Source organism: Acipenser ruthenus, chromosome 36 (assembly GCF_902713425.1).
Source record: "Acipenser ruthenus chromosome 36, fAciRut3.2 maternal haplotype, whole genome shotgun sequence".
Classification (NCBI taxonomy): Eukaryota; Metazoa; Chordata; class Actinopteri; order Acipenseriformes; family Acipenseridae; genus Acipenser; species Acipenser ruthenus.
In genome coordinates this window covers 1,480,066-1,495,440 of record NC_081224.1, presented here as the reverse complement: position 1 = coordinate 1,495,440, position 15,375 = coordinate 1,480,066, and the positions used below count along the sequence as shown (strand labels likewise).

Genomic DNA, 15,375 nt, shown 5'->3' with positions numbered 1-15,375 from the left:
TTAACTGGACTGAATAGAGTTGTGCACCCGATCTGATTGAGATCAGCCGATTAAATGGGACATTATCAAGCAGCCTCCAAACAGGTTGAGTAGGTCCGGATCAAGCGCGTTAATGGACGTTCGATGTAGTAGCCGCTAGAGGGCGCTGAAAGGTTGCTGGACAATACACAACCGATTATTTTAATTCACAGAACCACGTGTGGTGCATTCTCTTTTCCTGTCGCTGTTTGAGGGCACAATGGCAGGTGAATTCAGTTTGGGTTTATTGCAGCCTGCTGGGGGTCCGTGCCTTGTCCATTTTGACTTGTGTTTGCGGGTGTATGCATATTCACTAAAGCTAAGGGGATGTAACTTTGTCATTACAAAATGCGGTTGATTTAAACTAACAAGTAATTATATTAAGCAGCCTTCACCCTATACATGCATTACGCATTCATTACAATACTGATGTGTTTCCAAATTTCTCAAAGAGAAATGTTTTTTTTTTTTTTAGATTTATGGGTCAGGAGTGGCTGGAGTCCTGTTTATGAGTGAACTAAGTACTGAAATGCGCTCTTACGTGCACGCATTCACGCACGCACACACACACGCACGCACGCACGCACACACGCATGCACGCACGCACCCACACGCAAAACAGAAATGCAAATAAGACCCCTATTGTACAGCAGTTTGATCCATTCCTAGTTTTACTCTGAGTTTAAGACGACACACCTGAGCTTGTCACTTATACACTGGAGATACTCAAGCTTGTAGTAAAACCTGGAATGGGTGAAACTGCTATGCAATAGGAGTCTTATTTCCAAGATCCGTGCTGTTTAGTTTGCATGATCTAGGTGTTCTAGCAGGACCTCAGGACAAGACCGCACATTAAAATTCTAATTTGATGCTGCTACTTTTTGTTCGTTGTTTTACTTTTTATTTTAGAAACTACAAATGCTTCTAAAGAATCGGTCTGGTGAGATGGTTATCTAGCTGTTGAAGGTCTCAGCTTGGCGGAATCTCCACAGAAAGATTTTCTGAGTGACCAGTTCGCTCAATTTTACGAGATGGGTATAATTGCAGGCTCAGAGACCTTGCCCCTGGTGGTCTGTGGTGGCTTAGCTGTGTTGACCTGTGCGCGCACAGGGTTGTGGTTCTCGATACACGTGAGATGGAAATAAAATCTGCAGCAGCACGCGATGTTGTTCAGACCAGCTGGAGAGAAGGGTGATGAGTGCGTGAAGTTTAAATTCGTCCCGCGTGTTGAAAAATGCACATTGTAAATGACCTTAAAGGACTAATTTGAGAAACGTTTCATGTCAGGACAAACAATTGTATATAAATCGTATTTTTATTCACGCACAGCCAAAAATATAATTATGTAATACAAAATTAACCTAAATGTGTTTAGAAAAATGCACAACAGCAAAGCCGTGTGGGTCATAGCATAGGCCACCACGCGCAAGGTCTCCGAGCCTCCAGTTATACATTTACCGGCAGCACCCTAGGCTTACAGACCTCACTAAAACCACAAATAATTGAGCAGCTCTGTGGAAAGTGTAGCTGCAAGGGGCTGACGGTTTAAACAGGAAATCCACTGAGGGGGTAAAAGCACCTGATTTCAGAGAACAGCAGTAATGTTACCTGGAAACTGCAGTGGAAACATACTGCACGGCATGAAGAGCCAGGGGACTTTTTTGAACTGAAAAAAGAAACAAGGACCAGGGGTCACAAATGGAGATTAGATAAAGGGGCATTTAGAACAGAAAATAGGAGGCACTTTTTTACACAGAGAATTGTGAGGGTCTGGAACCAACTCCCCAGTAATGTTGTTGAAGCTGACACCCTGGGATCCTTCAAGAAGCTGCTTGATGAGATTCTGGGATCAATAAGCTACTAACAACCAAACGAGCAAGATGGGCTGATTGGCCTCCTCTTGTTTGTAAACTTTCTTATGTTCTTAAGAGAAGCCTACAGCTATGGCCGAACGTGTTGCATCAGCCAGAATTAACCAATTTTCCTTCATTATGTCAAATAAAACCTGCTGGACAATGTTACGTTAACAATGACCTATTTAATTACATAACGCTTTGTAGTTTTCCATATACTTCATGAAAAGATTTGACATTTTGAACTCTAACATGAAATCCTAGTACTAGTATGGCTTCTAGTAGTGACACTGCAGAAATGTGTGAAATATACAAAGGATCTATACTTCAAGTAATTACTCTACATACAAACCACAATAAAATAAATGTTCTCTCTCTCTCTCTCTCTCTCTCTCTCTCTCTCTCTCTCTCTCTCTTAGAGAGAGAGCAGCTTACACAAACAAAGCGAAACTAGAAGGTATAGACTATCTAAAATAATATTATGGGTCACAATATATGCATTACGGCTCAAAAGTAACTCAAGACATTCTTGTGTGATATTCTGACCCACATATTATTCTCTCCGTGCCGCATCATTAGAAAATAAACTTTGACAGCGTTTGTGAACAGAAGTCTTTCTCAGTGTGTTCAATCTTGTAAAGGCTGATGGAAAAGGTTTGCTGCTGAACTTCATGAGACGAGAAGCCCGACTGACCAACACTTTCCACCTCGCCGCACAATCAAAAAAAAAAAAAAAAAAAGGCTGAGGACAGAATCACATTTTGGGGAGGCGTTGGCACGCTGTCGTTTTTCACCGCATTCTAATTGTGAGTCATCTTGACAGAACCAAAGTAGATTAATGCATGAAGGGGTAGCATTTGAGTTTATGCTTTATTAACAAGAACCTTTCGGACATTTTTTTTTTTTTTTTACTAAGCATTTACGTTTTTTATAAGGAGACAATTTATGTTGTTGACTTATTTCAAGATTTTTTTTTTTTTTACAAACTTTCATAAAGTAGTTAGTCGCCGTGTCATTGCAAGTCAGTTGTGGGTGAAATAGCATTCCATTCATGTTATAGGACAGAGACAGAGCCATCGTTGACGGTCCAGTTAGTTTACATCCCCAGTGGTAGATTCGACTGATTGAACACAGGCTTCCCCCCCACCTTAAAGCTTTTTAAAACTCTGCAACGATCAGCCTGATTTTCAAAGCTCGGTAGCTTTTGCTGAGTAAAGTCTCTGAACAATAAAGGACACACTTATTAGACACGTTACAAAAGAAGCACACTCCAGCTACCGCAACACAAATGACGTCGGACTTTAAAATTAAATGATCAAATATCTATTTTTACAACAGTATCCAAACACTGTGGAACATGTAGTATGGAAAACAGGAATATAGCGTTTCTTTAAACAGCAGAATCTTTATAATTCTGCATAGTTGTGGATTTAACCCATAATGCATTACAATGGCACTTTAACGTTATAACGTGGATCACAAAAGCGCGTTCTCACAGCTACAGCTTCCGAGTATTAGCTGAACGGGGGGGGGGGGGGGGGGGACAGGGACCTCTCTTGGTAAAAACGCGCTCTCAGATTTTGTCGGGGGTTTGCGCAATTGTCTCAGAAGAGGGGGGTGTTATACCTTTCCTCCTTTAGAAAGGGGACCGCACAGGATCAAACTTCAGCTGCGGCGCAGCACACACACGCTGTGAATCGCTGGATTTACAAACACAAAAGTTTCAGACTGCGCAGCCCCGCTATTTTTAATCCGATCTGATCTGCAGCTGCAAGAGGACTTCTTTTTTTTAACGAGTCTCCTGTTTTCGATTTGAAGATAACAGCTAATGTACCAACGCAAATTCTTGTTTCAATGCTAAAAGCAAATACGGTGTTTGCAGCTCCTCAGAAGTTGTTTTAATTTTTTTTTACAGCCTATTATTACAGGAATGGGCTCCTTTGGAATGTAACTAAAGAATGCATTTTACTGTTCGTATTCAGCTGTAACTTAAAGCATGTTATGTACTTCATTTTTTGTTTTTTTGTATTTTTGAAAAGCACATCTCTAATCTGGGATTGTTTGAGTTTTTTTGGAATTGAAACCTGTTAATTGGAATCAGAATTCCGCCGCCTAAGAAGAAAGGACATCAAAAAAACTATTGTGCTTTTCATTTTGAATTCTCTAAAAGATCTGGGATTGCTTGTCGTACATATCCTTCTATCAACGCGGAATAAAACCTGTGTATGATTTTTTCCTCCTGAATTATTTAAATTATTTTACTTATATAAAAAAAATGTCTAACTGTCCAAAAAACATTGACTCTACTTTCCAAGAAAACTTTTTGCCTCCGGTATTCGGGGTGGAGTTTTGCGTGGCACTTTTGGGCAACAGCCTGGCTATATGGCTTTTGCTAACACGAGAAAGAAGACACTGGCACACAGGAATCGTCTTTGTCTTTAACCTGGCTGTTTGCGACCTCCTCTACGTGCTGTCCTTGCCCCTGTTAATCTACTACTATACGAACGACAAGAACTGGATCTTCAGCGACGCGCTCTGTCGGATAGAACGGTTCCTGTTTACCTGCAATTTATACGGGAGCATCTTTTTCATCACCTGCATCAGCCTGAACCGCTACGTGGGGATTGTGCACCCGTTTTTCATGCGCAGCTACGTGCAACCCAAACACGCCATGATGGTCAGCCTCGCGGTGTGGTTCTTGGTGATCGGCATTTGCTCGCCCGTCTTCCATTTCTCGATGACGGAGGAGAAGGGAAACACAACGGAGTGTCTGGGAAGCGCGACTCATGATAAAATCACAGAGTACATTCCCTATAGCTTGTTCCTGGCCTCCTTCGGGTGCGCGTTGCCGTTTTTGACTACTTTCGCTTCCTATTTTGCCATCCTGGTGGTGGTTTGGAAAAACGACAACATTACAAATGCGGAGAAAATAAAAATAGGGGAATTGATTTTCACAGTCATTGTGCTGTACGTGGTCTCCTTCATCCCCTACCACGTTCTTCGTAACGTTAACCTGTTTAACAGAGATGATAGCTGCTCCAGCGCCCCCAGCTTGGCAATCTATAATGCCTACCAAGTTAGCAAAGTACTGGTTACTTTCAACAAGTGCATCCATCCTCTACTCTACGTATCGGTTTTCGACAGCATGAGGGCTATTTGTGGACTGTCCACCTCTAGCGATTCAACAGACACCAGGTACGAGGCGCTGCAAACTTCAGTGGACTCTTAGCTGTTATGCACGTGTCACCTTATCACATGGACTGTGGCAACGGTGGCATTGTGCTGCAACACGGGCGCGTAAATGGAAGTGTCTGCACGCCTGATTTCAGCTTGCAGTTTTATAATGAGCTTGACGGTGTGCAGCGGGGACACACATACAGGACTGCATTCTCTGAGCTCTTTTGACTGCAGGGGTGGTGGAAACAGCAGTAAGATGAAAATAAACTTTGTGTTTTCCTTTGGATCTGTGTGTCTATTCTTAGAAATATGCAAAAACCAAATGTGAAAAACACACAGGATCATATTCATAAAGTATTTACCACCATGCTCACCTAACACCAGCTTCTTTATTATTATTTTTTTTAATTGTTGTGTTAAAAAGCTTCGAATAAGTAAGGCGTTCCATTTTTTCTCAAAGGGTAAAAATACATAAATTGCAAAACCCTTTAAACATGCAAGATAAACATCGCAACTGCTGACACGTTTGCAAAACTGATCACACATTTCACTCGTAAACACACCTGCAGCAAAACCTTGAACCCACCCTCTAATTCTGTACACACAATTGCATTCCTGAAGCCGAGGGAACACAAGGTCACTTTGTGGCTTGGAACTTGGTTTCAGGAGACCAGGTTACGGGCCACTGCACAACACACGAGGGGAGACTTGGGGTTTGATACAGCAACCTCAGACTAGGACTCCTGGAACCAGGTTTCAAGCCACTGCTCTTGAAAAACTGTCTTTGTGTTCCTCAGCTTCACACACCTGTTTCCTTTGAGAGTGGTTCCTTCTCCAAATGCAGGTATCTTGTGTAATTGCCACAGTCAACGCTGGATTATTTAAACAGGTGTTCCACTGCTGGAAACTCCATCAGCACAACTTAATAAAGATTTCTTCACATGAGAATCATGCAGAAGAAGCCTCTATAAGAGGAGAAGCTCAGCTTTTATTGTCACAAGAGAGCTAGAAGCTGCTTTTACATCTACACACATGTATGATATGTCTGTTTTTTATTATTCATTTAAAATGTATCACAAAATTGTAAAAAATAAAATAAAATAAATAAAACATATTGTAGATCTCGGACGTATTTCAGTTTCTTCTTTTTTTGTTCACGCTTTACTTCCTTGTTGTAAAAGTCATCAGTTCACTTGAATGTTAATAGAATCGCTCTCCCGTTCATTTGCTGTTTTATTAAAGCACTGCAGACACTGGATGGATTTTGCCGGATATCAGCATCATTTGACACAGAGTAAACACAGTGTAAAGGAGATGGCTGGTTTAGGGAAATTATCTTTTAAATGTGATATTACATTCTAGGGCAAGAACAATGATGAAATAAATCCATATTACCTTTTAAAGGAAGTTTAACACACATACAATATACAAATACGAGGGGAGTAGTGGTTAGGGCTCTGGACTCTTGACCGGAGGGTCGTGGGTTCAATCCCAGGTGGGGGACACTGCTGCTGTACCCTTGAGCAAGGTACTTTACCTAGATTGCTCCACTAAAAACCCAACTGTATAAATGGGTAATTCTATGTAAAATAGAATTACCCATGGATAAGGGCATCTGCTAGGAAATAAATAAAATACATAGCTCACATCAATCTCTCCTGTATCCTTTATTTTAAACAGAGTATTTCTCAAGGGAGGTGGTTTTAGAAATGATCATACACATAGTACTGTGAAACTGTCCCACCTCTGCAAATATGAGTTAGTAAGTGGAAAACACTGGTGTAGTGCTATATTGAGAAGCGAGGGATCGCTATTATCTTAAGAGCGAATGAGACTGAGGTCTTGAAACAGACGTGCATCCGTTTGCAAAAAAAGATATGTAAGGCCACAGGTACCCTTTATTTGCTTGTTGCGGTTCAGTTTCACCTTTTAAATAAATGTTTACCTTAGTTTATCTACATTATTTCTTATATATGGGTCTAAAAATAAGATTATTACATCTAATTGTAAAACGCTGGCACCTCCGCACAGCGTTGATACAGGTTCCCTTCACCTCTCTACATTATTCACACCTGTTGTTCCAGACCAGGCGCGCTATATTCAAACTTTTTTCATTATTTTTTCTTACGGTTATTCTGTTCTTTGCTTATTTGTATGGGTTATACACATGGATATCTCCATATATTAATAGGAGCAAAACAGTTCAATATTCTACACGTGAAGTACGGAAGCGCCTGTTCTATACAGAATCACAGTTTCAGAAGTCAGAAATTACAGCTGCACACGCACACCCTCTAGTGGTCATTTCTCAAATGGCATGACCTGCACTGTAGTTGGTAAACCTGGGAGGGGCTCGTGTCCCGATGATTTTAACTGGACTGAATAGAGTTTTATACTGACCTGAGTGCTGCATAGTACCGGTAATTGACAGACCCCGTGCAATGCATTAAAATGACTGCATTGACGTGTTAAGTCAAACAACACACCGGAGATGTTTGTACAGGCACGCACGCGACACACAGAAGTCCACTTCCACACCATTAAAGCACGGGTGCAAATCGTTTCGAAAATTGGTGCTAAACTGTTTTAAAGCACTAAAAAGCCTACAATCATAAGAAACTATCGTCATCTATGATTGCTGAGGAATACACATGAATAAACAAATAAATAAATAAATACAAATGAAACATGTCTACTGGCGCCAGAATGTAATGTAATGGTATATGAGGTACCCAAATACGGTCTCACTATTTACCGCAAAAAAAAAGAATTAAAATAACTTCAAAAAATATATAAAAAAAACACGAAAAAAAATTGAATCAGGTTTCTGGACAAAACATAGAGAATCAAATACAAGATACTGTACACAATCAGACAGTAAAAAAAACACGAAGGAGTTCAGTGACATCACTTGAGATGTCACGGAACTCCGAGTTGGCTTTTTACTATGTGATTTAGGTACAGTAGCTTGTATTTCACTTTGTATAATACCAGCACAAAAAAAGAAAGAAAACACACACACGCGCAACATTAAACAAATCATTAAGGCCTGTTTTCTAAAAAACATAAACTACATTTTTTTTTTAATAATAATAATAATAATAATAATAATAATAAGATTCATAAAACTTCACGCTGACATGCAGATATGCCCAAAAATGCTCTGGAGGCCTGTAACTTAGATTCGTGTGAATGGCCTCTGGGTGGCGCTGCAACAGACACTGCCGGCCGCATTTCACTGATCTCTGCCGAGTATGACCTGAGGATGGCGAGATCGGAGATGGTTTAGTGTTGGTATTTTGCTACAAATGTTCTGCCTTTTAGCGTCTGACACAACGGTAAATTGAGAGGAGGGTTGTTTTTTTTTAAAAAAAAAAAAACCAAATAAGCAGTGTGGAGTAGTGGCTATGGCTCTGAACTCTTGACCGGAGGGTCGTGGGTTCAATCCCAGGTGGGGGGGGGGACACTGCTGCTGTACCCTTGAGCAAGGTACTTTACCTAGATTGCTCCAGTAAAAACCCAACTGTATAAATGGGTAACTGTATGTAAAAATAATGTGATATCTTGTAACAATTGTAAGTCGCCCTGGATAAGGGCGTCTGCTAAGAAATAAATAATAATAATAAAAAAATGTTCATTCCATTTACGTCAGATCGGCACTGTAATCAGAAATATCAGCGAAATCTGTCGTCATAATAGGGATTACAGTATAGCACTGTCATCAGTAGTAGCCTGTAATCATAGAATTAATTGTCTATTTTTATATTTCACAGAACACCATGTGGCGCGTTCTCTTTTCCTGTTGCTGTTTGAGGGCACAATGGCAGGTGAATTCAGTTTGGGTTTATTGCAGCCTGCTGAGGTCCGTGTCTTGTCCATTTTGACTTGTGTTTGCGGGTGTGTGCATATTCACTAAAGCTAAGGGTGCGTAACGTTTTCATTACAATATGCGGTTGATTCAACTAACCAGTGATTCTATTAAGCAGCCTTCACCCTATGCACGCATTACGCATTCATTACAATACTGATGCCGTTCCAACTTTCTCTAAGCCAAGTTTTTTTTTTTTTTTTTTTTACACAGACACGTTAATAAAGCAAGCTAACAGGGCATCAATTGAGGGGGTTAAAGCACCTGCTTTCAGAGAACAGCAGTGATGTGACACCTGAGCTAGAAACTGCAGTGGAAGCATGCCGTACACCAGGGCTGGAAACTGCAGTGGAAGCATGCCCTACACCAGGGCTGGAAACTGCAGTGGAAGCATGCCCTACATCAGGGCTGGAAACTGCAGTGGAAGCATGCCCTACACCAGGGCTGGAAACTGCAGTGGAAGCATGCCCTACACCAGGGCTGGAAACTGCAGTGGAAGCATGCCCTACACCAGGGCTGGAAACTGCAGTGGAAGCATGCCCTACATCAGGGCTGGAAACTGCAGTGGAAGCATGCCCTACACCAGGGCTGGAAACTGCAGTGGAAGCATGCCCTACACCAGGGCTGGAAACTGCAGTGGAAGCATGCCCTACACCAGGGCTGGAAACTGCAGTGGAAGCATGCCGAACACCAGGGCTGGAAACTGCAGTGGAAGCATGCCCTACACCAGGGCTGGAAACTGCAGTGGAAGCATGCCGTACACCAGGGCTGGAAACTGCAGTAGAAGCATGCCCCACACCAGGGCTGGAAACTGCAGTGGAAGCATGCCCTACACCAGGGCTGGAAACTGCAGTGGAAGCATGCCCCACACCAGGGCTGGAATCTGCAGTGGAAGCATGCCGTACCGTGAAGAGAGGCCTACGGCTATGGCCAAACGTCTTGCATCACCCAGAATTAACCAATTTCCCTTCATGAAACCTGCTGAATAATGTTACGTTAGCATATTGAATTACGTACCGCTTTGTAGTTTTCCACACGCTTAACGAGACACTGCCAAAATAGAAAACGATGACATTTCGAAATATAACATGAAATACTGCTGTACTTCTATTATGGCTTCTGGTAGACATTTGCAACATTATTTTGCTTTGTTTTTAATTACATGATGTTGAATAAAATATAAAAATGGTGTATATATATATATATATATATATATATATATATATATATATATATATATATATATATATATATATATATATATAATTTTAATTGTCCTAAAATTCAAATCAATCCTAAAATTCTAGGTGATGCAAAACTTTTGGCCACAGCTGTATGTGAAGTGCCCTGCACAATCTTCCAGCCCCTGCTTTGACAAATGTAAGACTTTGCAGAATGCGATGCAACTGAATTCTGATGAAGTGTTGAACCATGTACTAAAAACTGCCTGCGGCTGTATCTGCTGCTGTCTCCCCATAGGGCTCTGTGTACTGTGCATGAGATCTTTGATTTCAATCAGGGTTAAGGGGGTCAATTCCTGTTATTCAATTCCTTTTGAAGAAATTGGAACTGATATTTTAGAGGCATAAGCAATAGCTGAGCTTGTTCACCTACCTTGATTTGAAGTCAATTTAACTGACAAACAAACAGCGACTTCAATGGAAGTAATGTCTTGTTGCCACTGCCAGAAGCTCATTTTATACTGCTAATTGCAATTGTGATCAATGATGTGTTGGAATTGATTAAAAGGGAATGGGAATTTGGTTTTAAAAAGGAATTGGAAATGGATTTGGAATTGAAATGGGGTTTTATCCTGGATAAATCGATTGAACTGGAATACCTCTATAAGCATTGTTAATCCACATGGTACAGTATACCCCAGTGATCTCCCCACTGCATTTGGAATGTTGTTTATTTTCTAGGTGATGTTGACCATAGCTGTTCAAGCAACAACAGCAAATACCCAGCAATGAGAACTCCACTTTTTATTTTTATCTCAATAATAGCTTCATTCGTGGGACCCAGAGCTCGCATATTCACCAGTATCTCAAATAAACTTCTCCCTTCTGCAAACTAGACACGTCCTTGCAAGTCCGTTGCGGCTGAGATAGCATTCCATTCATGTTAGACAGAGCCACAGGCACCCAATACAGTGAGAGTGTAGGGAAGAGAGACCTTAGCTTCAGAATCCAGATTCAGGGATCAAAATGAATGTACTCTACCCTGTTTGTAATTTGTGACTCCCCTGCTAAAAGTTTAACAAAATAATATAGGAGGCTGTGTGGTCCAGTGGTTAAAGAAATGGTCTTGTAACGAAGAGATCCCCAATTCAAATCCCACTGACTCATTGTGTGACCCTAAGCAAATCACTTAACCTCCTCGATATTTAGTGAGCAAGGCGTCTAAGATGGGTTAAATGGGGCGAAACAAGCTGGTAATAAAGGGTACCGCTATGCTGCTGATACAGATTTGTTATTAATATTTTCTTCTTTTTTTTTTTAAGAAGGAGCGATTATTTTTAAAATAGTGGCAATATATTAATTGAGCAAGATGTGTAAGTGATTTAAAACACACAGAAAAAGGACGCGCTGCTTTGGCAACTACATCGCAAATAAGGAACCGGGAATAAGTAACCAACTTCTAGGTGGTGTCTGGTTCCACTTCCCGTTTGAAAATATCATGTGCAGTAAGCGCGCGCGCGAGCGTGTGGGTGTGTCTGTTTCTGTGTAACCTTCTGTGTAAAATAGTCTGGGGTGGTAATTTGTAACGGGATTAAGCTTTCTTAAATACTTTATTTTGTATTTATAATTTATAGATGTGTCATTTTTCTATTGCACTTTGATTATTTTATATTGATATGTGTTTTTTTAAGCACGTGTGAACGTGCGTAAGAACATCGCGTTGTAATTTATTAATTAGTCCAATTGTTTGTCGCTGAATACTTTATAAAGCTTCATTAGAAGGTAGGGCGAGAGTTTTGCGTTTGAAGTTTATGAACTGTAGCGTAGACTGGCGGTGGTGTTTATCCGCATATATCAATAAGTGCCCGATGCTCGGTATCTGAACCCTACTGGAGGTGAGATTGAGGAATCGTGGTTTTGTTTAGTTGAAGCACCGAGTTATTTTGATTTGAATACACTTTGTTGACCAAGTCCTCAACCACATCTCCAATTCACCAATGCAACTAACTCTGGATGGTTTTATTTATGCTTAGGTGCCCTTCAGTGCTTTACAAACTGTGATGCTGACTTGTGAACGATGGTGTCTAATTTGTATAGCTGATAACTAATATGCCTCTGTTCTTAGGAAGCCCTGGAAAAAAGGATCCGTTTGATATATTCTGTTTGAGTAAATGTGAAAAGCATATCTTATTAATAAAAGCATTGAACTCCACATTGCATTGTGCTCTGTTTCTTGTGGTTCATGCATTGCTGTTTCATAAAATAACCTGTGCTGTTAAACTATAAGGCACAATAATGTTAGTGCTCTTTCTTTATCTGGCGTAGTTGGATTACTGAACGGCACGGTGGTGGTTTATCTTGAGTTGCCCCCGCTGTAGCCGTGCACGCTCCTATACTGGTTTGGCTTCGTTACACGATCCCCGTTACAAACTGCACATACATTATACAGCGTGTGGGACAGTCTGTTTACGCGAAGGGGCATGTGCTACGTATTGCGCATTATGGTGTATTCCGCATGACTCGCTTTATTTATGAACGCTCCAGCAGACAGCAGGAAACCAGTTGTCTGACAGCAGTCTCCGGCAAACATTTTTTAAAAATGCAATGTATCGGTGTCTGCCTGCTACATTTCCCCCACAGTGTAGCATGCGTTAACAGACACCGTTGACAGTCCAGTCAGTTTACATCCCCCAAGGTATTCGATGGAGCACCGCTTTTCTAATCCGTATGCAATGAACAGCCTGCTTTTCAAAGCAAGGCAGCTTTTGCGGAGTAAATAAATAAAGCGAAGCAAAAACCTATCGGGAATACGCGCTGACGCAAAGATTTTGTCGGGCGTTGTGCAATTGTGTCAGAGCTGGGAGGGGGTGATAAACGAGCAGGGGCATGTCAATTCGCTCGCGCCTTCCCTCCTCATCTAGAAAAGGGACCGCACCATCCAAATTTACGACTTTGAATCGCTGGATTTACAAGCACAAAAGTTTCAGACTTTTGTAGACACACTATTTTTAATCCGAGCTGATCTGCAACTGAATGAGGAAGTTTTTTTTTTCTTCCTGTTTTCGATTTGAAGATACCAACTCCTGTACCAGCAACGCCATTTCTTGTTTCACCTACAAGGCAAACACAATCTTCTCCTAATAAATAACTTTATTTTATAATTTTTCTTTAAATGCCTAGTATTACAAGAATGGGCTGCTTTGGAATATAACGAAATAATTCATTTTAATTTTTGTATGTGTTGTTGTTTTTTTTTTCTTTTTTGCATTTTCGAAAAGCACATCTCTTACTTTTCATTTTGAATTCTCTAAAAGATCAGGGATTGCTTGCCGTACATATCCTTCTATCAACGCGGAATAAAACCTTTGTATGATTTTTGGGAACTGTTTAAGCAGTAACTGTACTTCAGCAAGTGTTGCGTTTTCAAAGACTTTACTTTTCTAAACATTTGAACAAACGTTTCCGATGTATGATGTTTTTTTTATTATTATTTTTCTTTTTGCTTTTAAATTAAATGAACTTTTTAGATTGTAATATATTTGTATGAAAAATGTCAAACTGTACAACAAACATTAATTCTACTTTTCAAGCAAACTTTTTGCCTCCGGTATTCGGGGTGGAGTTTTGCGTGGCACTTTTGGGCAACAGCCTGGCTATATGGCTTTTGCTAACACGAGAAAGAAGACACTGGCACACAGGAATCGTCTTTGTCTTTAACCTGGCTGTTTGCGACCTCCTCTACGTGCTGTCCTTGCCCCTGTTAATCGGCTACTATACGAATGACAAGAACTGGATCTTCAGCGACGCGCTCTGTCGGATAGAACGGTTCCTGTTTACCTGCAATTTATACGGGAGCATCTTTTTCATCACCTGCATCAGCCTGAACCGCTACGTGGGGATTGTGCATCCGTTTTTCATGCGCAGCTACGTGCAACCCAAACACGCCATGATGGTCAGCCTCGCGGTGTGGTTCTTGGTGATCGGCATTTGCTCGCCCGTCTTGCATTTCTCGATGACGGAGAAGAAGGTAAACACAACGGAGTGTCTGGGAAGCGCGACGGATGATAAAATCACAGAGTACATTCCTTACAGCTTGTTCCTGGCCTCCTTCGGATGCGCGTTGCCGTTTTTGGCTACTTTCGCTTCCTATTTTGCCATCCTGGTGGTGGTTTGGAAAAACGATAACATTACAAATGCAGAGAAAAGAAAAATAGGGGTGATGATTTTCACAGTCATTGTACTGTACGTGGTCTCCTTCATCCCCTACCACGTTCTTCGTAACGTTAACCTGTTTAATAGAGATGATAGCTGCTCCCGACCCCCCAGCATGAAAATCTATGATGGCTACCAAGTTAGCAAAGTACTGGTTACTTTGAACATGTGCATCCATCCGCTGCTCTACGTATCGGTTTTCGACAGCATGAGGGCTATTTGTGGACTGTCCACCTCTAGCGACTCAACAGACAGGTACAAATGAGACGCTGCAAACTCCAGTGGACTCTTAGCTAGCTGTTATGAACGCGCCACCTTATAGCTGCAACACGGCCGCGTAAATGGAAGTGTCTGCACGCCTGATTTCAGCTTGCAGTTTTATAATGAGCTTGACGGTGTGCAGCGGGGACACACATACAGGACTGCATTCTCTGAGCTCTTTTGACTGCAGGGTTGGTATAAACAGCAACGCGATGAAAACATTGAAGAACAAACTTTTTGTTTTCCTTTCGTAGGGGGTGCAATATAACAACAACAAAAAAGCAAGTCCTGTTATTATTTGTTTCTCAAAATATGTTGCCCTTCATCTAACAGTAGAGGATTCTTATACTGGGTATTTGTGTCTATTCTTAGAAATATGTAAAAACAAAATGTGAAAAAACACAGGGTTATATTCACAAAATGTTTACCGCCATGCTTAGCTAACACCAGCTTTTTAAATTTATTTTGTTAAAAAGCTTAAAATAATACTGTTAACGCATTTGCCAAACTGATCACACATTTCACTCGTAAACACACACACAGCAAAACTCTGAACACACCCTAAAGCTGAGGGAACACAAAGTCACTTTGTGGCTTGGAACTTGGTTTCAGGAGACCAGGTTTCAGTGCCAATGCATGGCACACCAGGGGAGACCTGGGGTTTAATACAGCAACCTCAAACTAGGTCTCCCGGTCCTGGAACCAGGTTTCAAGCCACTGCTCTTGAAAAACTGTCTTTGTGTTCCTCAGCTTCACACACCTGTTTCCTTTGAGAGCGGTTCCTTCTCCAAATGCAGGTATCTTG

General features: G+C 41.1%; 2 protein-coding genes across 2 annotated transcripts; both read left to right on the top strand.

Moving 5' to 3' along the window:
* The first annotated feature begins 3,529 nt into the window (after positions 1-3,529).
* Positions 3,530-6,113, top strand: LOC117401954 (P2Y purinoceptor 11-like). Its single transcript, XM_059008356.1, has one exon. It carries the CDS (start codon positions 4,147-4,149, stop codon positions 5,098-5,100), a length of 954 nt encoding a protein of 317 aa, XP_058864339.1. The 5' UTR covers positions 3,530-4,146; the 3' UTR covers positions 5,101-6,113.
* A 6,774-nt stretch (positions 6,114-12,887) lies between these two features.
* LOC117966869 (P2Y purinoceptor 11-like) lies at positions 12,888-15,035 on the top strand. The gene has a single exon (XM_034913676.2). It carries the CDS (start codon positions 13,648-13,650, stop codon positions 14,572-14,574), a length of 927 nt encoding a protein of 308 aa, XP_034769567.2. The 5' UTR covers positions 12,888-13,647; the 3' UTR covers positions 14,575-15,035.
* The last annotated feature ends 340 nt before the right edge of the window (positions 15,036-15,375 follow it).